Source organism: Melanerpes formicivorus, unplaced genomic scaffold (genome assembly GCF_026170545.1).
Source record: "Melanerpes formicivorus ecotype bairdi unplaced genomic scaffold, bMelFor1.0.p_v2 SCAF_426, whole genome shotgun sequence".
In the NCBI taxonomy this organism is placed as follows: Eukaryota; Metazoa; Chordata; class Aves; order Piciformes; family Picidae; genus Melanerpes; species Melanerpes formicivorus.
In genome coordinates this window covers 72,943-93,490 of record NW_027142778.1, presented here as the reverse complement: position 1 = coordinate 93,490, position 20,548 = coordinate 72,943, and the positions used below count along the sequence as shown (strand labels likewise).

The following is a 20,548-nucleotide window of genomic DNA, read 5'->3' as shown; positions in this document are numbered from 1 at the left end:
GCTCAGAAAGCGGGACCAGTGCTTCATCGCAGGCCTGCATGATGCCACTGTTGTGGGAGAGAAGAGGAGTCCATGCCCTGTGCTCCAAAGCTGGGACCACTCCGATAGGGTCCCGTCCACACCTTCGAGCCAAGCAAAGGGGAAGTCGCCGCTTCATGCAGCCGCACTTCCTCCCCAGGGCTGTCCACGCCGGCCCCGAAGGTCGTTGCCACAGGGCCGACCCCATCCTGGGACCAGCCCTACCGGCCCTGCCAGGCCGATCCCACAGGACCGCTCCCTGCCATCTGAAGGGAGCTGCCATAGTCCTGCCAAGGGAACCTGCCTGCCAGCTAGCCTACATTCCATCTCTTCTCTGCTGCCGTGGGAGGGAGAAGGCTGCCCCCCACTGTCACCATCTGGACCAGTCAGGAGCCAGCCCGGTGACAGCAGACTGCTACAACAAAGGACACAGTGAATCTTCCCCCGTGCTTTCCACTTACTCATTAACATTTGGTTCAAAGCACCCGCGTCTGGCAAAGTCACCTCTGATGCATTGTAATGTCTCTCTCTAGAGTTAGGCAGCTGCCAATGTCCCATCAACTCGCCATCTGGTGGACAAGCAGTGGAATTGCACCCTTCTTTAGATTCATAGACATTAACTCTGTAAATATTCCAATGGAGTCCAAATGATAAATACTAAACCACTTATGGGGTGTATTGCACAACTGTGCACTAGAATATGTACATCAAATAGTGGTTATTAATTATTTTAATAATTAATACAATTAATATTTCTGTGTTCCATATTAATTAATAACCTCTTCATCACACCCCGAGCCAGTGACAACAGCGCTGAGGAAAATCTGCACCTCACGGCTGCTGCTCTCCAAGACAGTGTGAGCTGGTTCTGCCTCTGGCTCCAGCACCTGCAAAGAGAAGAGAAGAGTCACTGAGCAGGGCCCTGAGTGCCAGGCTGATCAGGGAGCCTCCAACAGCAGCCACACAGAGGGGCTAGGAAGGACATTCCCATGGCTCATCCCATGAAGACAGCAGCAGGAGACCCTTCTGCTGTAGGCTGTGTGTCGCCTGCTGACCAAAGCCAGCAGCGCCAGCACTGCAAGCACACACTTGGGAACTGCCACTGGGTACCAGTGCCTGACCTTGCTTTTCCTGGCCCCTATAAACCTAGCAGCCTCCAGTTTCCCTCCTGGAGGCTGTGGGTGGAGAACCCCAAGAATGAACAGCTCTGGAAACTCTTTTTAGGACAAAGGACTTTCCAGAGAGATGTCTGGTGTGGGGCAGCCACCACACTGCTGGGGGCTGGGAAGGGGTATTTGGGGGTGGGAGTGAACTCATTTGGAAAGTCTCTGACTGCTCTGCCTCTGCTAGGCAAAATGATTTGGCTTCCAGGTCTTGCAGTGGTTCAGCAGCTGGGGCAGAGCCATCACCCAAGAGAAGTGTGTTGGGCAAGGAAAGTCAAAGCAGAAGCTGCTGCTGAGATCCCCACAGCCAACAGCAGAGGGTGTTGGAGTTGGAAAAGACCTGGATGATTGTCGAGTCCAACCATCAGCCCTGCTCTCCAGACCCTTGGCCAGCTTTGCTGCCTTGCTCAGTGCAGACAACGCTCAAAGCTCAGCCCCAGGGCGCTGGGGGGCTCCGCAGCACACACAGCAGAGTGCTGCTACTGCTGCTCTGCACCCAAAACAAGAAGCAGGGGATTGAACTCCTTGGGAATTCAAAGGCACTGAATCTAAACCAGATCTGAACTCCAGGGAATGGAGATCTGCTCAGTGCTGACCAACAGCTCAAGTGGGGGGCAGGAGGTTGGGGGGCAAGAGGATGAGGCCAGACTCTTTTCTCAGTCATGCCCAGTGACAGGACAAGAAGCAAGGGGCACAAACTGGAGCCCAGGAGGTTCCATCTGACCAGGAGGAGAAAATTCTTTGCTGTGGGGGTGCTGGAGGCCTGGAGCAGGCTGCCCAGAGAGGCTGTGGAGTCTCCTTCTCTGCAGAGATCTCAACCCCCCCTGGTTATTGTGATCCGGGCAAGCTGCTGTGGGTGTCCCTGCTTTAGCAGGGGGTTGAGACTGGATGACCTCCAGAGGTCCCTTCCAACCCCCACCATGCTGTGCAAGTGGGTTCAAAACTGTGAGCTCCCATCCAACACAGACTGCAACACTTCAGCTCTTGGTTTAGGGTTGGCCTCTCTTGTCCAAGAGACTTCCCCATCTTGTCTGAGCCCTCAGATCCCTGAGCAGCATCCTTTCCTCTAACACATCCTGCTGGTTCCCATTCAGGGGTGGATTCACTGTCAGGAGGAGCAGCTCAGCCAGCAGAGATGGAGATGTGCTGCCACCAGCAGACCTTCCTGTGGCAGCTCAGGGAGCTTTTGCTGCTGTGCTTCTCACCTTCTTCTTGACAGGCCAGGTGGCACCTGGGGCCCTTGTGGTATCCACCCACTTGGTGGCATGCAGGCTGTCATCCCAGTCAGGGACCTCCTCTGGTGGCAGCTGGAAGGAGATCCTGGACACCTGACACTTCACTGGGTGCTTTTTAAAGGTGACCTCAACTTCTGATCGCAAGGTCACTGTGATGTCCTTCACACAGCCAGCATGGAGGTGTCCCACCTAGGGAGAAGCAGACAGCCAAGACCAACCTGGGATCACTGGCAAGGGATCACAGGCTGTGGGCGTGGGGAGCAGCTGTGCCAGCAACACCTCTGTGAGGAGAGGCTGAGAGCCTGGGGAAGAGCAGCCTGAGAGACAATCTCTCAAAGCTTATCAAGAGCTAGAAGGTGGGGCACAAGAGGATGGGGCCAGACTCCTCTCAGTGGTGCCCAGGGACAGGGCAAGGGGCACAAACTGGAACCAAGGAGGTTCCATCTGAGCCAGAGGAGAAAATTCCTTGCTGTGAGGGTGCTGGAGCCCTGGAGCAGGCTGCCCAAAGAGGTTGTGGAGTCTCCTTCTCTGCAGAGATTCAAACACACCCCCCTGGCCATTGTGATCCTGGGCAAGCTGCTGTGGGTGCCCTGCTTTGGCAGGGGGGTTGCACTAGATGACTCCCAGAGGTCCCTTCCAACTCCCACCATGCTGGGATTGTGTCAAACTGCATCTTACTGAGGATTTATCTGGGTTTTGATGGAGAAGAACACCACCAAAAGATGCCATGTCCCACAACATGGAGCTCTTCTGGCCCCAGCAAAGCCAGGGATGGCATCTCCTAGGTGGCACTGAAAGGGGCTCTCACTGCTCCGTGGTGGCTCCCAGAAAGCTGCCAGGCAGGGTCTGAGCAGCAGGGAAAAGCAGAGACAACCAAGCTCACCTGGGGGCAGAAGTGGAAGGGAGGCTCAGGCAGCCACTGGAAGCGCAGGGCCTGCCCCCTGCTGCGGTTGGCGATGGTGAAGGTCACGGTGCAGGGGGTGCCAACGGGACAGAACCCAAACTGGATGTGATCCCCTGGGTCAGCTGTTGGCAATGAGAGAGAGAGCTCTCAGCATGAGGGGAGAGCCCTCTGCCCCCCACAGACACACAGGACTCCAGCTCTACCTTCTCCAAGCCTTCCTTCCCCTGGGACGTGCAGCCCAGGACATGTCTGGGCCTGGGCTGAGATCACAGCGCCAGCTCACCTCCAGATCTGCACCTTCCAGCACCCCCAAGTCCTTCTCTGCAGGGCTGCTCTGGGCCCAGCATGGACCCCTGAGGGACACCAGTCTCCATCTGGACATTGAGCTGTTGATCACTATCCTCTGGCTGTGACTATCCAACCAATTCCTTAGCCACCAAGCAGTCCACCCAGAGAGGACACAAATGATCAGATGTGCTCTTCACAGCACCCCATGGGCTGGCAGACCTCCTTTTAGAGCTCCTCAATCAAAAGCTGCTTCCTTTGAGCCCTCCCTGCTGGCCTGCAAACTTCTCCCTTGACAAGGCACCTTCCCTGGGGCTCCCAAGCAAGGCTGCTCTGCAGGCTACAAAAGGTGACAGCAGCTGGCTGCTAAATCTGGGCCAGCCCTGTGCTGCCACAAGGTGTGCCCAGCCCTGGAGGTTCCTTGCTACACCCTGGCAGCCTCTCCTCTTACCCTCCAGGCTGTCCTCCTCCAGGCTGCTCTCAGGGAGGTTCTGCTCCTCCCTGTCTGCCACTAGTCCCTGGATGTTGTCCAGGGTGAAGTCATCCTCATAGCCTTCCCCCAGCAGCCTGATGGTGGTCTCAGAGGGGTTGTCCAGCACGGACAGGTGGAGCTTCCCTTCCAGGCGTTGGGCCAGGGTGGGCTTGAAAACCACCTCAAACTCTGCTGTCTGCCCACGCTGCAGGAGCAGGGAAGCAGTGTGGGGCTTCCTCTCTGCACAGAGATGGACACCAGGGACAGGTGAGGCACTGCAAACATTTCCATGCTCCAGAAAAGGAACAGGAGCTTGAAAAACAGCTGTCTCTAAGCACAGCCTGGCTCACCAGTGCTTCCAGACCCTCCTCCCATGGTCACAAAGCTGTGACACTACCAGGGCCATCCCTGTTAGTTGTCTTAAGCTCAGCTCAGTGCTCAGCCCTGGCTCAAACTGCAGCCAGATAGCTCCTGCCTTAAGCACAGCTGAGTCAGAGAGCTTTGGGCTTTTGCTGGCTGGCTGTGAGCTCAGGGGCAGCCTCCCTTCAGGCTGGGGACTCCCCATATGCAGCACAGACCTCAGATGCTCCACTGAAGTGGTGTTACCCCCCCCAGGACTCAACCCACCACCTCCATAAGAATGGAAAAGCTTCCTAGAGCTTGCCAGGTAGAAATCAACCCTGCAAAGAGTCCATGTGCAACAGCCCCAGAGAGCCCCAGGACACAAGCTATGGCCAACAGCTGCTTGCTGCTTGGCCAAGCCAGCAGCAGGACACAAGTTTTCCCTCTGTGAGTGACCACATTTCATGGGTGATGAATTCACCTTCCCCAGCAGAGTCCTTCATGCCCACAGCTTGGGAGAGGCATTTGGTGCTGGGCCTGGCTTTCAAGAAGAAAACTCCCTCTTCATCCAGCAGGTCCAGCAGCACCTGGGAAAAGAGCAGGACCAGACTGGGGTGGGCACAGCATGGCCCAGGGCCTGAGCCCACACTGCTGCTGTTCCACCACGGGCAGCCCAGCACGCTGCCCCCCTTCCAACACAGCTCTGAGCACAAGGCTGGAGCGAAACCAGCCCAAAGCCAGGCATCCAGAGACACTGGGAGGGGATGGAAACAGAAGCAGGCAGGACAGGAAGGCTCCAGCCTGACTCTCTGAGTTGTGTTTCCCTGAGAAGGTCCCAAAATCCCCTTTCCCAGAGGAACTCCCTTCCTGGCAAGCAGAAGTCAGCCAGGGGCTTCCAACAGACTTTCTGAGGCCCCTTCCCAGGCTGTTCCCTGAGGCAGGGAAAACACAAACCCCAGGGCTGGGTCAAGGCTGGCAAGGACAGCAGCAGAGCTTGCAAAGGAGGTGGAGGCAAAAGTGAAGGGCTGCTGAGGCACGAGCCTCTGCCCACTGCTTTGCCACAGCAGAAGCTCAGGAGGTCGTCCTCCTGCCACAGAGGGGCTCTGAGCACAAGCCAAGGCTTTCCTTTGGGCTCCAAGGGCACCTGCAGAGCAGTGGGGCCCCTGCCCACCCTCACCGGCTGCGCTGGGCCCTCTCCTGCCCAGCAGCAGCCTTGTTCCCAGAGCAGAGCTCCCTCAGCAGCTGCTCACCTGGGCAGGGACAGGGCCAGAGTTCTGCAGGAGCAGGGGCAGCTTCTCCCAGGCCCCCAGCAGGAGCCTCCTGAAGAGCAGCAGGGGGTTCCCTCTCCTGTCCTTCAGCGCCGGGCGCAGGACCCTCACCTCCGGCAGCTTCCCCTCGCCGCTGATCTCAAAGCTCAGGCTCTGTGCTCTCACTGCTGCAGGGCTGCAGGGGAGGGGCAGCAGAGCCACTGCTCACTTGGCAAGCAGTGGAGCCAGGGCCACCTGCTGCATTTCCCCTGCCTGGGGCTCCTGGCCCCCAGGACACAGCTCCCCCTTGCCCCTCTCCTCCCAGTCCCATCCAAGAGGAATCTGCTCTGCAGAGCCAGAGCCTCCCAGAGCACCAGTTCAAACCATTTCACTTAGAGGAGCCCTGCAGGGCAGCAGAGACATGAGGAGGTGACAGAGGCCATGGGGCAGGTTCCCTGGCTGTGCTGAGGTGAGACAGAAGCAAGGAGCATGAGCAGAGCATGGAAAAGTCTCCAAGGAAGAAGGGGCAAATCAGTGACCCCAGCAGGGAAGGTGATCTCCACAGAGGCTCAGAGCAGGAATTGCTCCTTAGGGCAGCAGACTGATGGATCCACTCCCAGCTCAGCTACTAAAGGGCTGGGCAAGGGCAGGGCAGGCCCAGGACACACACAGGGCCTAGGGCAGAAGAGCTGGGGTCTTTTAGAGGGGATCCAATGGCTCCTTTAGCATCAAAGATCTTCATGCACCCCAGGAGATCCACCAGATCACCTCCTGAGCACAGGAACAAGGAGGCAACAAGGGCAGCTGGCTCAGGGCATGGAAACAATCCTCTGTCCTTGGCATTCTCCAGCTCAGCTGAAGCTGCACACAGCTCCATTGCTTCCTGATTCATCCACTCCCTGTTGGCTCCTTGGCATCAGAGAATCCTGGAATGCTTTGGCTTGGAAGGGACCTTGAAAGCTCATCCAGTCCAAGCCCCCTGCAGGCAGCAGGGCCCTTGGCAACTCCAGCAGTTTGCTCAGAGCCCCAGCCAACTTGACCTGGCATGGTTCCAAGCATGGGGCATTCCCCACCTCTCTGGGCACCCTGGGCCAGTGTCAGTGTCCCACTGCCCTCACAGGCACTGCTGCAGGCTACAGCAGGGCACTGACTCCCCAGCTCTGCTGGATCTCGCAGCTACAGCTTCTGAGTTCTCTGCAGCATCTCTGTCAGCAGGAGAGGCTGAGAGCCCTGGGGCTGCTGAGCCTGGAGAAGAGCAGCCCCAGAGGGGATCCTGGAGGTGAGGGTGCTGGAGCCCTGGAGCAGGCTGCCCAGAGAGCTTGGGGAGTCTTCTCTGCAGAGATTCCACAGTCCCCTGGCCATGGGGATCCTGGGCAAGCTGCTGTGGGTGCCCTGCTCAGGCAGGGGGTGGGGCTGGATGATCCCTAGAGCTCCCTTCCAAGCCCCTCCCTGCTGGGATGCTGTAACGCTGAGTACTCTACCCCAGGCTACTCCAAGAGCTAGAAGCCATCAGGAAGGTCCCCTCCCAAGCTCTCCTGAGGTGAGTTACCTTGTGTGGACATCGAGGGAGGCCTCAAAAGTGCAATAGTAGCTCTGCACCTTCCGTGGAGTGAAAGTGACCGTGGCAAAGGCCTGGGAGCAGCTGGGCACGGACAGCCGGACAGGATCCACCTCAAACACCTGGCCAGAGTGGCTCTTCAGCTTGGGGAAGCCCAGAGAAGGCTGTTAGGAGGAAACTTTTCTCCATGTGCTGCTGTCTCACCCATACAAGGATCATGAGGAACAGCCCCAGACAGTGTGGCCTCCTTCTGGCTTCCCTAGACAGGCTCCATCTGTCTCAGGGGGGGAATCCAAAGCAGTGCTGCCCCAGGGGGCTGCCATCAAGCCCAGGAGTGCAAAGCTTGCTTTCAGCGCTGGTCAGAGCCCCAGCACACATGGGAAGTGGGGACTGCATGGAAAACCCTGCAAAGAACCTGCCCCTGGCCTTTAAAGAGAAGGGGCAAAGAGCAGGGAGCCTAAGGAAAGCAGAGAATGGCTTTGGTTGGAAGAGACCTTTAGGATCATCAAGTCCAACTCTGAGCCCAGCACTGCCAGGTCACCACCAAACCATGGCCCTCAGCACCACAGCTCCACAGCTCTGAAATCCCTCTAGAGATGGGGCTCCACCTCTGCCCTGGGCAGCCTGGGCCAGGCCTTGACAACCCTCAAGGGAAAGAAATTGCTCCTCATGTCCAACCTAACCCTCCCCTGGCACAACCTGAGGCCATGTCCTCTTGTCCTAGCACTTATTCCTTTTGAGAGGAGACCAAGCCCACCCCAAAAGGGTCTGCTTGGAGCCCTGGCTCAAAGCTGAGGAAAAGCTCCTCCTCTGCCTGTGCTTCCAAGAGATGTTCAGAAGGGCTCAGGTCTCACTCCAAAGCCCCAGGGGCCTGGAGCTAAAACCTTGCCTGAGACACACTGAATGCAGCCCAGCTGTCACCTGCCCTGAGCTGCACTAGGCTGGGCAAAAGGAAGCAAGGAAGCTGGAGAACAAGGCAGATGCCACACAGCCTTCAGAGACTCCCCAAGGCCTCCTGTTCTTACCTTGCTGGGGCTGGGTTTGCTGGAGAGGAGCACATCGCAGGGGATTCTGTTCACATTGCAGATCCTGAAGCGTGCCGTGGCCTGGTGCCCAACCAGGACCTTGGTGAAGATGAACTTGTTCTCATCTGTGAGGAACACCCCCTGCTGCTCCTGCACTGTCTGGAGGACCTGGCAGAGGTTGCTGCTGCTGCTGCAGATCTGATGCCCCTCAAAGATGGACTCAAGGTCATCAGCCAGGAATGCTGTGAGCAGAGCAGAGGGAGGGCTGAGGATGGAGAATCCTTCCTGCTGACCTGCCCTGCCCCTGCTGGCCTCTGAGAAGCTCTTTCTGCCCAGGGAGCTGCAAACCCCAGCCTTGGGTGGGGGAGCTGCCTGTGAGGATGCAGCTCAGGCACCCTCAGTCTGAAAGGGTTTCTTTTGATCCTTCCATGCATCCCTCCCAGCCTCTCCCACTGGTGGGCTTGGCAAGAACCTCTGAGGATTCGCAGAGAGATGCAAGGTCAGGCTCAGGCTGTCTGCTCTGTCCCAGGACTGAGGCTGGGTGCCGAGCAGCAGCAGCCTGGCCACAGGAACCCGTGGGCAGCACTCACCTGGAAGGCAGGACTCGGCCAGCAGGGTGTAGGGGATGCCAAGAGGGTTGTCCCCGGGGTCTCTGTTGCTGATGTCGATGAGCAGCTGCTCCTGGCAGGGCCCTGGCAGCTCTGCAGCACAATCTACTGTCACCAGCTGCTGCTCCCCAGGAAGGATGGAGCCAAAGGCAGGGGACACTGTGAACATGCCCAGGGTGAGGCGAGCCTGCAGAAAGAGTCCCAGCAGAGGCTGATGGCAAACAGCCTCACTCTGAGCATCCCAGCAAGGAGGACCCTGGGCCTTGGCCTCCAGCTGGGCCCAGGGCAGGCAGGGATGACACCACGGCCCAGAGCACAACCCAGGATGAGATGAACAAGCTAAGGAGATGTGCAGGCCTAGCCTGAGTGGCTTAGAGAAAGGAGCTGGGTTGTAAAGGGTGAAGGTGGGAGCTGGGGTCCTTCAGCCTCCAGTGTGAAACAAGAGAGCAGAGAGAACTGTGAGAAACCATCAGAGAGGAGAGCAGACTGGGCAGAAGGCAAGGCAAGGTCATCTCCTGTCCCTGGACTGGGAGTTCAGCAGGGACACTCCACAGCTGTGGCACTCACAGCCTTGTTTTGGCCAGCAGCTACCAGGTACAGATCCCTTCCCCTTGGCCCCACAGCTCCAGGGCTGAGCAAGAGCACAGCATTGAGCAGCTCCTTCCTCTGCTCAGGGCTGGCAGAGGATGGGTCTCCCCCATGCAGCCCGTGTCCCATGCCATGGCACAAGCCCCCAGCCTGGGCACAGCAGTGGAGGAGCCTGTCCTGGGGAGCAGGAGCCACCCACCTTCACAGAGGGCTTGGTTTCCTTTGGCAGCAAGGGCTTGCTCTGCTTGGCTGCAGCAGACCTTCCACTGGAGCTCCCCTGCTTGTGGGAGTCGGAGAACTTCCTTTGATGTGCACCCAGAGGAGAGAGCAGAGAACATCCCTCAGGCTGAGCTCCTCCTGCCCTTCTCCACAGCCAAACCTTCCTCCCCAGGGAAGAAAGTCCTCCTGCTCTTCACAGCCCCTGCACCACCTGTGGCTGTAGCTGATGGGCAGAGGGGCTCCAGCAGCAGCTGCATGAGGATGAGCAGGAGGATTCTGTGGCATCTCTCTCCTCCCTGCTCACAAGCCAACTGCACAGGCAGACAATAACCCAGGGCTCACAGGACATGGACTTGTTTAGTTGGGAGAGACCTTTAAGGTCAGCAAGGCCAAGACTGACCCCAGCACTACAGGTCACCACTAAGCCATGGCCCTCAGCACCACACCTCACAGAGTCACAGAGGTGTTGGGGCTGGAACAGACCAAGCACCACATCTAAACGACCTTCAAACACACCCAGGCTTGGTGACTCCACCACCTCCCTGGGCAGCACATTCCTCTCCTGACCACTCTTGCTGGGACACAGTTTTTCCTGATGCCCAGTCTGAACCTACCCAGTCACAGCTTGAGGCTATTCCCTCTTTTCCTGTCACTAATTACCTGTGAGAGGAGACCAGCACCAACCTCTCCACAGCTCTGAAACCCCTCCAGGAGCAGGCACTCCACCACTGCCCTGGGCAGTCTGGGCCAGGCCTTGACAGCCCTCAAGGGGAAGAAATTGTTCTTCATGTGCAGCCTAAACCTCCCCTGGCACAACTTGAGGCTGTGTCCTCTTGTCCTAGCAGTTGTTCCTTGGGAGAAAAGACTAACCTCAGCTGGCTCCAGCCTCCCTTCAGGGAGTTGTAGAGAGCCAGAAGGGCTTCCCTCAGCCTCCTCTTCTCCAGGCTAAACAATGCTAGGTGCCTCAGCTGCTCCTCACAGCCCATGTGCTCCAGACCCTTCCCCAGCTTTGTTGTCCTTCTCTGGCCACCTTCCAGCACCTCAATGCTCTTGGAGTAAGGGGCCCAAACCTGGCCCCAGGACTCACAGTGCAGCCTGGTTGTGTGTCCTGGCTGCCTGCCACACGCCAGCCCTGCTGTGGGGCCTCCTCCAGCAGGAAGGTTGCTGCAGGCCTTCTCACCTTTTCTTTGTGGGCTCAGCTGCAGCCTGCTCTGCTCTGCAGATGAGGAACTGGAAGGGCAGGAGGCCTCTGTTCTGCAGCAGGAAGCTGCAGGCCCTCCTGGTGCCGCTGGCCATGGCCCCGCAGTCGAGCAGCGCCGCAGGGCTGATGCTGTACTGGCTGAGCACAGCTCTGGCTGAGAGCCTCACTGGGATGCTGGCCATGGGCTCCCCTCCTGCCCTCAGCTTGGGCTCCAGCACCTGCAACCAGGGCAGGCCTTGGTAAATCCAGCAGAGCCCAACCTCTGGCTCTGGCCTGTGGCCACAGCCCAGGTGCCCATCAGCTCATCCCCCTGCTCTGAAGTCCTTCTCCAGAACTGCATTTTCAGCCCCTCTTAGAATCATGGAATGGGTTGGCTTGGAGGAGTCATTGGCTCAATTTTCCTGCAGTCAGCAGGAACAGCTGAGGGCAGAGCAGGTGCTTCAGAGCTCCAAACAACCTGACCTGCAGTGCTCCCAGTGATGGGGCAATGACCACCTCCCTGGCCAAGCTGGGCCAGGCTGGCACCACCCTCAGTGTCAGACATTTCTTCCTCCTATCCAGGCTGAATCTTCCTCTTTTAGTTTCAAACCATCACCCCTTGTCCTGTCCCAGCAGGCCCTGATCCAAAGTCTGTCCCCAGCTTTTGGATTGGCCCCCTCCAGCACTGGAAGGGCCAGAGCTGGCTTCTGAAAGCCTTTGCTGTGTGCAAATAACAGAAGGTTCCCCAGCTAAAGCTTGCTTTCCAGCACAGCCATGTCCTCCTGACCCCCTCAGCCCAGCTGTGCTCACCCTGCCTGCCCCAGGCAGCTCACCTGGCACAGCAGGATGGCTTTGTCCTCAATGCTGATCTCCCTCTGGGGGTGGAAGAGCAGCTGGACAGTGACAGGATGCTCAGAGGCAGGCAGCAGGCCCTGCTGGGGCTGCACAGTGAGGTGGGAGGCCAGGTCACGGCTTCCGGGGTCTGTGGGGCGCAGCCTGAACCTGGGGAGGGAAGGAGAAGAAGATCTCTGCAGTGAACAGCCCAGGGGGCAGCAGCACAGCCAGGACCTGGCATGGGACCAGTAAAAACCAACCAAAGAATTCTGCTGTGCTTAGGAGCCCCAGGCCCTGGCAGAGCCAGGCAGTGCTGAGTGCTGGCAGCTCCCCTCCACCCCCAGCGTTTTCATTCCTCCTCTGAAGAGTCTCCTGAAGAGAAAGGACTTAGCCCTGGAAGGACAGCAACAGAGCTCAGCAGGGACTGGCCTCAACTTCAGGGGCACAAAATCCCAGACCCCCAGCATGGGAGGGCTTGGAAAGGACCTCTGGGGATCATCTGGTGCAACCCCCCTGCTAAAGCAGGGCACCCCCAGCAGCTTGCCCAGGAGCACAAGGGCCAGGGGGGGTTGGAATCTCTGCAGAGAAGGAGACTCCACAACCTCTCTGGGCAGCCTGCTCCAGGCCTCCAGCACCCTCACAGCAAAGATTCTCCTCCTGCTCAGATGGAACTTCCTGGGTTCCAGTTTGTGCCCACTGCCCCTTGGCCTGTCCCTGGACACCACTGTCAGGAGTCTGGCTCCAACCTCTTGCCTGCCACAGGTCCTTCATCTCCTGCTGAGCATCGCTCAGCTCCCCTCTGGGGCTGCTCTTCTCTAGGCTCAGCAGCCCCAGGGCTCTCAGCCTTTGCTCCTCACAGAGCTGCTCCAGGCCCCTCAGCACCTTTCTAGTTTCTGCTGGACTCTCTCCAGTGGTTCCCTCTTGCACTGAGGAGCCCAGAGCTGGAGCCAGGACTCCAGAGGTGGTCTCCCTAGGGCAGAGGACAGGCAGAGGAGAATGTCCCCTGACCTGCTGGCCACACTCTTCTTACTGCACCCCAGAGCCCAGGGGCTCTCCTTATGGTGCCTGCTGAGCTGTGCAGAACTGCTGGGCTGGGGCTGGATTCTCCATGGCAATGGAGCCTGGAGCTCAGGACAGTCCCAGTGGTCACACACACCATGAGGCAGCCAGCATGGGAACAGCTTCTAGCCACAGGAGCAGACTGCAGGCCTGGGCAGGTGCTGGCCCCAGGCACTCCCAGAGCAGGCAGCTGGACCAACCTGTATGCAAGCTTGCACTGCCCTTGGTTCCTCAGGGTCAGCACTTGCTTGGCACTCCCCAGGACCTCCAGGACTCCAAAGTTCACACAGCCATCTGCACCTGCAGGACACCCCCAGAGCGAGGGAAGGGATGGGGAGGATGCTGGAGCTGCTGCAGGCTGCACCCAGTCAGGAGACAGAGACTGGGAGAGCTCAGGTGGAACAAAGCTCTGCTCAGCAAGTCTCCAGCCTTGCAAGGTTTCTCTGGCTGCTTTGCTGCCCTTTGCTCTTCTCACTCTGAGAGGATCTGTAGGGCTTAGCAGCCAAGGAGCTCAGCCTCTACCTCCTTGCTTCCAAGCACAGATCAACCACTTGATGTGCTGTACTGAGCCTTCAGGAACTGCCAGCTGCTTGTTCCCACCCCTGGTGTTTCAAAGGGGCACACTTCAAGGTGTGAGAGAGGCAAGGCACTGTGTGACCTGACAGTGCTCTACTCCACACAGCTGGCAAGAGACCTGTGCCATGGATCCATGCCAGGCCTGCATTGCTGTCCCATCCCATCCCATCCCATCCCATCCTACCCCATCCCATCCCATCCCATCCCATCCCATCCCATCCCATCCCATCCCATCCCACCCCATCCCACCCCATCCCACCCCATCCCATCCCACCCCACCCCATCCCATCCCATCCCATCCCACCCCACCCCATCCCATCCCATCCCATCCCATCCCATCCCATCCCCCACTTGCCCCAGCAGTGCAATGCAGCTGAACTCCTTTGCTCTGGGGCCAGCCACTGACCTTCAGGCAGGGTGATGTTCAGAGCAACTTCCTAGGCCTCAGCCACAACTTCAATGCTCTCCACCTGAACAACACCCTGGACATTCTCTGCAGCTGAAACCTGAGGCAGCAAGAAGCAAACCCTAAAGTCCTTCTCCTCAGTGTTCCTGCTAAACAAGAGGAGTCCTTGTCTCTAGCAGCTGTCTTTACCCAGCCTGGGAGGCAGTGTGATGTACAAACACCCACAAGAGTCCTGAGGTGTCCCAGAGCAGGTGGCAATGACAGCCAACTCTCTCTTGGCAGGCAGCAGCCTCACTGCAATGCAGCCTCTAAACCCCAGGGAACAAAGCCTTAATAGCCAGAGGAGGAGACTCCACAACCTCCCTGGCAACCTGCTCCAGGGCTCCAGCACCCTCACACCAAAGATGTTGGAGCCTCCTGGCTTCCAGTTCCTGCCTCTTCCCCCTTGTTCTGTGCTGGCACCACTGCCTGGCTCCATCTTCTTGCCCCCCACCCTCAGCTCCTGCTCAGCACTGAGGTATTCATAAGCAGCATCCTTCAGTGAGGGTCCCTTGGTGCTAAGGGCCCAGACAATGTGGGCTCAAAGGAATCTCCTCAGGGCTCATCCTTTGGCCCTCTTTGCCTTCAGACACAGCCTCCATCCCCCAGGGCCCACAGCACTCTGCCCAGCTCTGCCAGGCAGGGCCCTGTCCCCTCACCTCCAAGCGGAGCTTCTTCTCCACGCCGAGAGCCTTGGTGCTCCTGAAGCACAGCTGCACGGCCAGCTCCGAGCGGGGCCCGACCGTGCCCTGCCTCTGCCGCACCGAGAAGCCCTCGCCGAGGCTCTGCAGCCCGCTGAGCCTCCAGGCCACCGGCAGGGGGCAGCTGTTCCGCAGCAGCAGGCTCCTGCTGTGCTGGCTGCGGAGACACCAAGGCTCAGTGCCAGCTGCTGAGGGGCACAGCGGCAGCCCTGCCGCTGGCAGCAGCCCTCCCCATGGGGCTGAAACCACCCTGCAGGTTTTGCTCTTTGCCACAAGCCTGAGAGGGGAGGCCCTAGGGAGAGCTTGGTGGCAGAAGGGGATCCAACAGCAGGCAGAGCCCCAGGAGCTATTCCACTCTCTGCACCAGCAGAGGAGCAGCAAATGCATCAGGGCCCCCACTGCTGGGGGGCTAGAGCTGGGGACTGTCATGGGACATCCCAGCCAGCAAGGAACGGTGAGCAAGAGGCTGGCAAGTGCTGGGAGCAAGAGGGCTGCTGGCCCAGCCTCCAAGCTGAGGAAAGGGAAGCTGCAGCAGAGCCACCCCCAGCAGAGTGCCCCTGGCCTGACTGACCTGTGCAGAAGCACCCTGTTGAAATGCAGCTGCCTGGGGCTGACCCCCAGCTTCACCTGCACCCCTTGGCAGCACAGGTGGGAGACCACTGGCTCTGGGTTGCCCTTGATGCAGCAGATGAGGCTGTCTTCCACCAGGCCAGGTGAAGTGGGGTATGCCCAGATGCTCAGCTCCTGGCCCCAGCCCCACAAAGAGAAGCACAGAAGAACATTCAGTGAGCAGGAGGGGCAGCTCCTGGGCTCTGCTGCTGCTCCCTGGCCCACCTGCCTGTCTCCTACCTGCTTCTCCTTAGGTCCCAGCTGCATGCTGGCAGGCTCCAAGAGGAAGGTGCCCCCACTGCCACCCCTCTCAAAGGAGAAGTGCAGCTCTGCCTCCCAGGGGCTGACATTGCAGATGGAGAGCTGCTCGCAGTTGTCATCCTGCAGCACAGCCTTGGAGCTGGCCACAGAAAGGGCAAAGGCTGCAGGGGAGCTCTGTCAAGCAGCCTGAGAGAAAGGCTCATGTGGGACACCTTGCATGCTGCCTGTGTTCATTCCCTGCTTCCTTGGATGCCCAGCCCACACTTGGTGTCTCCATCCCAGAGGTGTGCACAGGCCACTTCAAGAGGCCTTCGACAAACCAGGACCTCAAAGGTGCCTGGCAAAACACAAGCACAGCAGGCACCTGGATTCCTCCCCTCCTCTGCTGGCTTTCCCTCCCTGCAGGCTTCCCAGAAAAGTGTGGAGAGAGCTCAGCTTCTCTCTTCCAAAGCAGCCAGGAGACTGCCTGGGCCCAGCTCCTGGGTGAGCCTGAGGCTGAGGGCGGGAAAGCAAAAGGATTCCTTCCCAAGAGGAATCCCAGAGTTAACAAACACCTCCTGGTTCAGGTGTGGGACAGAGGTTGGTGGGAAAAGGTCAAAAAAAGGCAATGCCTCAGCCTGGCCAAATCCTCTTTTGGTTTTTAAACTCTTTTGATTTACCCTCCCTGGGGTGTCAGAATGCCACCAGCTCTCCAGAGCTCCCCTGCAGACAAACCTCCATTCCTAATGCTGAAAGAAGAGGGAAGTGAAAAACAGAAAGATGCCAGCAGCTACAGGGACATTATTTTAAGGCCAGACTCTATCCAGCAGTGGGGATCAGGAAAATGGAAATCCCCTTTGCCCTGCCCTGCAGGTGCTTGTCCCCCAACAGCAGCTCCAACCATCAAGTCTTGCTGACACTGCAGATTTCACGGAGGGTTTCCAGTCCCTCAGCAGAAAAACTTCCTTTGCTCCTTCAGGCTGACCCACAGAGCTCCCAGCACTTGAAACAAACAGCACAAAGCTGCTGAAGCTGAGATGGGGGCTGACAAGTGACCCCAAGCTGCAAGCAGCACCTGGCTCTGGCCACCAAAGCCCCCAGGGGGCAGGAAGATCAGCTCCATCCCCCCCAGCACTCCTGTGCCTGCTAGGTGCTCAAGTTGCCACAGCTGTGCTCCTTCAAAGCCACCAAACTCCCAGCTCTCTGCCCGGGCCTGCCCTGAATCGTGCCCCTGGGTGCATGTTCCTGGAAGCACAAGGTCCTGCAAGCAGCACAGCTGGGGGCTGGGCAGCACCTACCTGTCTCTTGCCTGGGCACACAGCAGCGGCCCCAAGTGGAACATCCCCGTGCTCAGGACATACTGCTTGGAGATGATGGCATCAGCTGCCTTGCTCTGCCTGCAGCCAGGAAACACCTCCCTGGCACAGAGAGAAGGAAGAGTTGTGAGATTCTCTGAGCACAAAACCTGCTCCCAAAGGCTGAACTCTTAGTGCTGGCCGAGGCACAGCACCGCTGCCCAGCTCCAAGCACGGCAAGAGATGCTGGGGGGCTCAGGCAGGTCCCAGGGGCACAAGGGGCAGAGTCTCAGCTCTGAGCTCAGGGGCAGCAGAGCGGGACGGCCCCAGGGGCCAGCCTTACCGTGGCTCCTGGCTGATGCTGGGGTACAGGCAGGTGCCCCTGCAGTGCAGCTGGTAGGGGCGCTTGGTGCCCAGCAGCTCCAAGTGCAGCCTCTGCTCAAAGCTGCCCAGCAGCACGGAGCTGAAGTGGACCTGCAGCACCACCTGGCCCTGGGCAGGCACTACCCAGCGGTAGCTGCTGAGCCTGGCAGGGAAAGAGGAACCTTCAGGCACTGCTGAGGAGCAAAGGAGAGCAGGAGGAGCCATGGTGGAGCTGGGGTGGGAAACCTCCTTGGCAAGCTGGCCCTGAAGCAGAGGGATCCCTCCTCCCTCACAGCTCACCTGGCACAGCTCTCTGGGGGGGGCAGGGTGTCCACGTCTGGGGGGTCCTGTGGCTGGTCCCTGGAGATCTCTCCTGCCACAGCCAGAGCTCTGCTTTCCCCTCACAGCCTCCTGGCTGCTGCTGCCTTTCTCCCTTCTCCAATGGCCTCTGGCTGGGGTGCCCTGCTCCTCTGAGGTCTTCACCCCAAAGGGAGAGAGCAAAGGGAAAGACAGCTGAGACCTGCCCTGAGAGCCAGCACTGCAGGGGAGGTCTCAGCAGAGCAGAGCACAGCACAGGGGCAAAAGCCTCTCCTTTGACCTGCTGCCCACATTGCTGGGGATCAGCCCAGGATAGGGCTTTCAGTGCCAGCTCCTCTCCATCTTTGCACCTCCCAGCTGAAGGTTTGAGGGGCAGAGCAGGGTGTGCTGCTGAGGCTTTGCCTCTCCTCTCAGACTGGCCCTGTGTTTCAAGCAGAGCTCTTTCTTCTGGACAGCCAGAAGGGATCTCTGCAGGCTTGGGCCCTGTCACATCTTCACTGCCCTGCCACTCTCACCCTTTTCCATCCCACCTGCCCCTTTGCCCCCATCCAGCCTGGTCCCTGTCCTGGCACCTTCACTGTGGGCACAGTGGGGACATCCACAACACTTTCAGGAGCCTCCTCCTCTTCTGGCCCTGTGGCAGCTGCTGGCAGGAGCACAAAGTGCTGGAGGACTTCTGCAGGCACCTCCCGCTTGGCTGGGCAGTGAACCACAGAGCAGACAGCAGGGGGAGGAATGGGGGGCCCTGAGGGACCCAGGCCCAGCTCATCCAGGACCTAAAGCAGAAGAGCAAACCTTGGTCATGCTCCTGTGGCCTCTATCCTCACACCTCCTGAAAGACACTGAGCTGTTAGGGAGCTCTGATTGATTGAGGTGGAGCACAGCCCTTGCTCTGCCCAGGGTGGGGAGCAGGCTCCAGAGCAGGGCCAGGACTACAGGTGGCACCTGCAGAGGAATCTGGCCCCATCAATTCACCCCCATGAGCATGGCCTGCAGGATCTCAGCCAGCTGCCAGGAAGCTCCTCCAGCTCCAGCAGGGACAACCTCCAGGGGTGGACAGCCCTGGGGCAGCACTCAGCTGATGAGAGTCATGGCTGAGTGTGGGCAGGGAGGTCCCACCTGCTAGCAGGGCCCCAGGAAGCCTGTTGTGGGGTACAAGGGGATGCAGTGACACAAGGGGGAGAGGCTGGCTCCTGCCACACAGGGCAGCAGCTGTTCTCACCGTGGCAGCCAAGTCATCTGGGGTTGGTTCTGTGGCTGCAGCCTCCCCCAGGACAACTTCTCCATCTCTCTCACTGTCCTTGGCCATCTTTTCTTTCACCTTCCTGAAGGCCTTCTCATATTTCTCATTGCCTGAAGGCAGAAACCCCCCAGAGTGCAGTGTGGGCATCTGAGCTGGGCAGCCCCCTCCCCACACCACCTCTCCCAGAAACACTCCTCCAGCAGCTCAGGGCACAGCATTGGAAGAGACCTCGAGGATCATCCAGCCCAACCTGTCACCACAGACCTCATGGCCAGACCATGGCACCAAGTGCCACATCCAATCCCCTCCTGAACCCCTCCAGGGGTGGGGACTGCACCACCTCCCCAGGCAGCACATCCCAATGACCAATGACTCTCTCAGTGAAGAACCTTCTCCTCACCTCCAGCCTAAACCTCCCCTGGCACAGCTTGAGACTGTGTCCTCTTGTTCTGGTGCTGGGTGCCTGGGAGAAGAGACCAACCCCCACCTGGCTACAACCTCCCTTTAGGTAGCTGCAGAGGGCAATGAGGTCTCCCCTGAGCCTCCTCTTCTCCAGGCTAAACAACCCCAGCTCCCTCAGCCTCTCCTCACAGGGCTGTGCTCAAGGCCTCTCCCCAGCCTTGTTGCCCTTCTCTGGACACCTTTCAAGTCTCTCAATGTCCTTCTTGAACTGAGGGGCCCAGAACTGGACACAGGACTCAAGGTGTGGCCTAAGCAATGCAGAGCACAGGGGCACAATGACCTCCCTGCTCCTGCTGGCCACACCACTCCTAATGCAGGCCAGGATGCCCTTGGCCTTCCTGGCCACCTGGGCACACTGCTGGCTCATGTTCAGGCAGCTGTCAGTCAGCACCCCCAGGTCCCTCTCTGCCTGGCTGCTCTCAGCCACTCTGAGCCCAGCCTGGAGCTCTGCCTGGGGCTGCTGTGGCCAAAGTGCAGCACCCGGCAGTGGGTGCCTATCCTCCTGCTGCATGCTGAGCTTCAGCCCTGCCCAGCTTCCTCCCCCAGAGGAGCAGCTCAGCCCCAGCCAGCTGGTGCAAACCCAGCTCTGCAGGGTGGCTCCTGGGACAGAGCCCACAGGGACTTGCAGAGCCTGGGGAAGCCACCAGTGCTGCTCTGACAGCCTTGGGGGTAGGCCCTGGGGGAAAGCCCAGGGGAGCATCCTGAGGAGCAGCCAGGCAGTGCTCACCTTGGCTGTTCCTGGGCAGGTGCAGGCAGAGCCTGGGAAAGCTTCCCTCTCCTTTCAGGCAGACTTCTTGCAGCTCCAGGTGACCCACTGGGAGCTGGAAAGCCTTGCAGAAGGCCCCAGGCGCTTCTGGCAGCTAAGAGACTTTCAGCACCTGCTGCTGGCCGGCTCCAAGGCTACCCTGCAGGGAGGGAATGCACCAAAGAGGCTTTGATGGAGGGGGTGATGCTCAGCCAGGTTCTCCTCTGGAAGACAGCAGACAGCAGCACCTTCTAGCTGTCTGGTTTCCAAGAGCTTGTCTCCTGCCCCAGGCTGCCAGGTCCCCTCCAGAGTGCCAGCGTGGGGAGAGCTGGAAAGGACCTCTGGAGGTCATCACTCCAACTGCCCTGCTAAAGCAGGGCACCCCCAGCAGCTTGCCCAAGAGCAGCATGGCCAGGGGGAGCTGGAATCCCTCCAGAGCAGGAGGAGGCCTTCCCTCAGCACAGCCTGGCCTTTGCTCAGCACCAGCACAGCTCTGCTGCTCCCAGGCTTTGCCTTCAGCCAGCAGGAGCCAGGCCTGACCAAGCAAAGCTCCAGCAGCAGTGCTGGGCAAGGCAAGGGAAGTGCCCCTGCCCTCTGCAGGGCCAGCAGCTCCTGTCACAGCACCTCAGTGGTGTCCACTAGGCTCCTCAGCTCAAAAGGGACAGGGACCTACTGGAAAGAGTCCAAGGGAGACTACACACATGCTGAGGGCCTGCAGCATCTTTGTGAGGCTCAGAGGCTGAGACTCCTGGGGCTGTTGAGCCTGGAGAAGAGCAGCCCCAGAGAGGGCCTCTGCTCAAAGCTCAGCAAGAGC

The 20,548-nt window shown here is 59.1% G+C and overlaps 2 protein-coding genes and 1 long non-coding RNA gene across 3 annotated transcripts; all 3 read right to left on the bottom strand.

The window, feature by feature from the left end:
* Nucleotides 1-779: 779 nt before the first annotated feature.
* LOC137459859 (hydrocephalus-inducing protein-like) lies at nucleotides 780-11,741 on the bottom strand. Its single transcript, XM_068170571.1, has 12 exons — nucleotides 11,678-11,741; nucleotides 10,845-11,083; nucleotides 9,645-9,747; nucleotides 8,840-9,044; nucleotides 8,250-8,491; nucleotides 7,216-7,367; nucleotides 5,670-5,862; nucleotides 4,901-5,006; nucleotides 4,057-4,317; nucleotides 3,300-3,442; nucleotides 2,387-2,605; nucleotides 780-905 (listed from the first exon to the last, which is right to left on the bottom strand). Exons 2-12 carry the CDS (start codon nucleotides 11,045-11,047, stop codon nucleotides 786-788), a joined length of 1,947 nt encoding a protein of 648 aa, XP_068026672.1. The 5' UTR covers nucleotides 11,048-11,083; nucleotides 11,678-11,741; the 3' UTR covers nucleotides 780-785.
* A 7-nt stretch (nucleotides 11,742-11,748) lies between these two features.
* LOC137459862 (uncharacterized) lies at nucleotides 11,749-17,013 on the bottom strand. Its single transcript, XR_010992537.1, has 3 exons — nucleotides 16,947-17,013; nucleotides 16,607-16,726; nucleotides 11,749-11,846 (listed from the first exon to the last, which is right to left on the bottom strand). It is a non-coding gene; the product is annotated as an uncharacterized lncRNA (long non-coding RNA).
* A 29-nt stretch (nucleotides 17,014-17,042) lies between these two features.
* Nucleotides 17,043-19,781, bottom strand: LOC137459858 (hydrocephalus-inducing protein-like). Its single transcript, XM_068170570.1, has 5 exons — nucleotides 19,717-19,781; nucleotides 18,507-18,637; nucleotides 17,857-18,060; nucleotides 17,267-17,443; nucleotides 17,043-17,129 (listed from the first exon to the last, which is right to left on the bottom strand). The coding sequence occupies exons 2-5, from the start codon at nucleotides 18,591-18,593 to the stop codon at nucleotides 17,043-17,045; spliced, it is 555 nt and encodes a 184-aa protein (XP_068026671.1). The 5' UTR covers nucleotides 18,594-18,637; nucleotides 19,717-19,781.
* Between the last annotated feature and the right edge of the window lie 767 nt (nucleotides 19,782-20,548).

Excerpts from the sequence above, each read along its gene's own strand:
- LOC137459859 (XM_068170571.1), bottom strand. The coding sequence starts at position 11,047 with ATGGCCAGCATCCCAGTGAGGCTCTCAGCCAGAGCTGTGCTCAGCCAG. Across the intron at positions 9,045-9,644 it reads AAACCAAGCCCTCTGTGAAG|GCTCGCCTCACCCTGGGCAT; the intron begins GTGGGTGGCTCC and ends CTCTTTCTGCAG. Across the intron at positions 7,368-8,249 it reads GCAAACCCAGCCCCAGCAAG|CTGAAGAGCCACTCTGGCCA; the intron begins GTAAGAACAGGA and ends GGCTTCCCCAAG.
- LOC137459858 (XM_068170570.1), bottom strand. The coding sequence starts at position 18,593 with ATGGCCAAGGACAGTGAGAGAGATGGAGAAGTTGTCCTGGGGGAGGCT. Across the intron at positions 18,061-18,506 it reads CAGATGACTTGGCTGCCACG|GTCCTGGATGAGCTGGGCCT; the intron begins GTGAGAACAGCT and ends CTTCTGCTTTAG. Across the intron at positions 17,130-17,266 it reads CCCCCAGAGAGCTGTGCCAG|GCTCAGCAGCTACCGCTGGG; the intron begins GTGAGCTGTGAG and ends TTTCCCTGCCAG.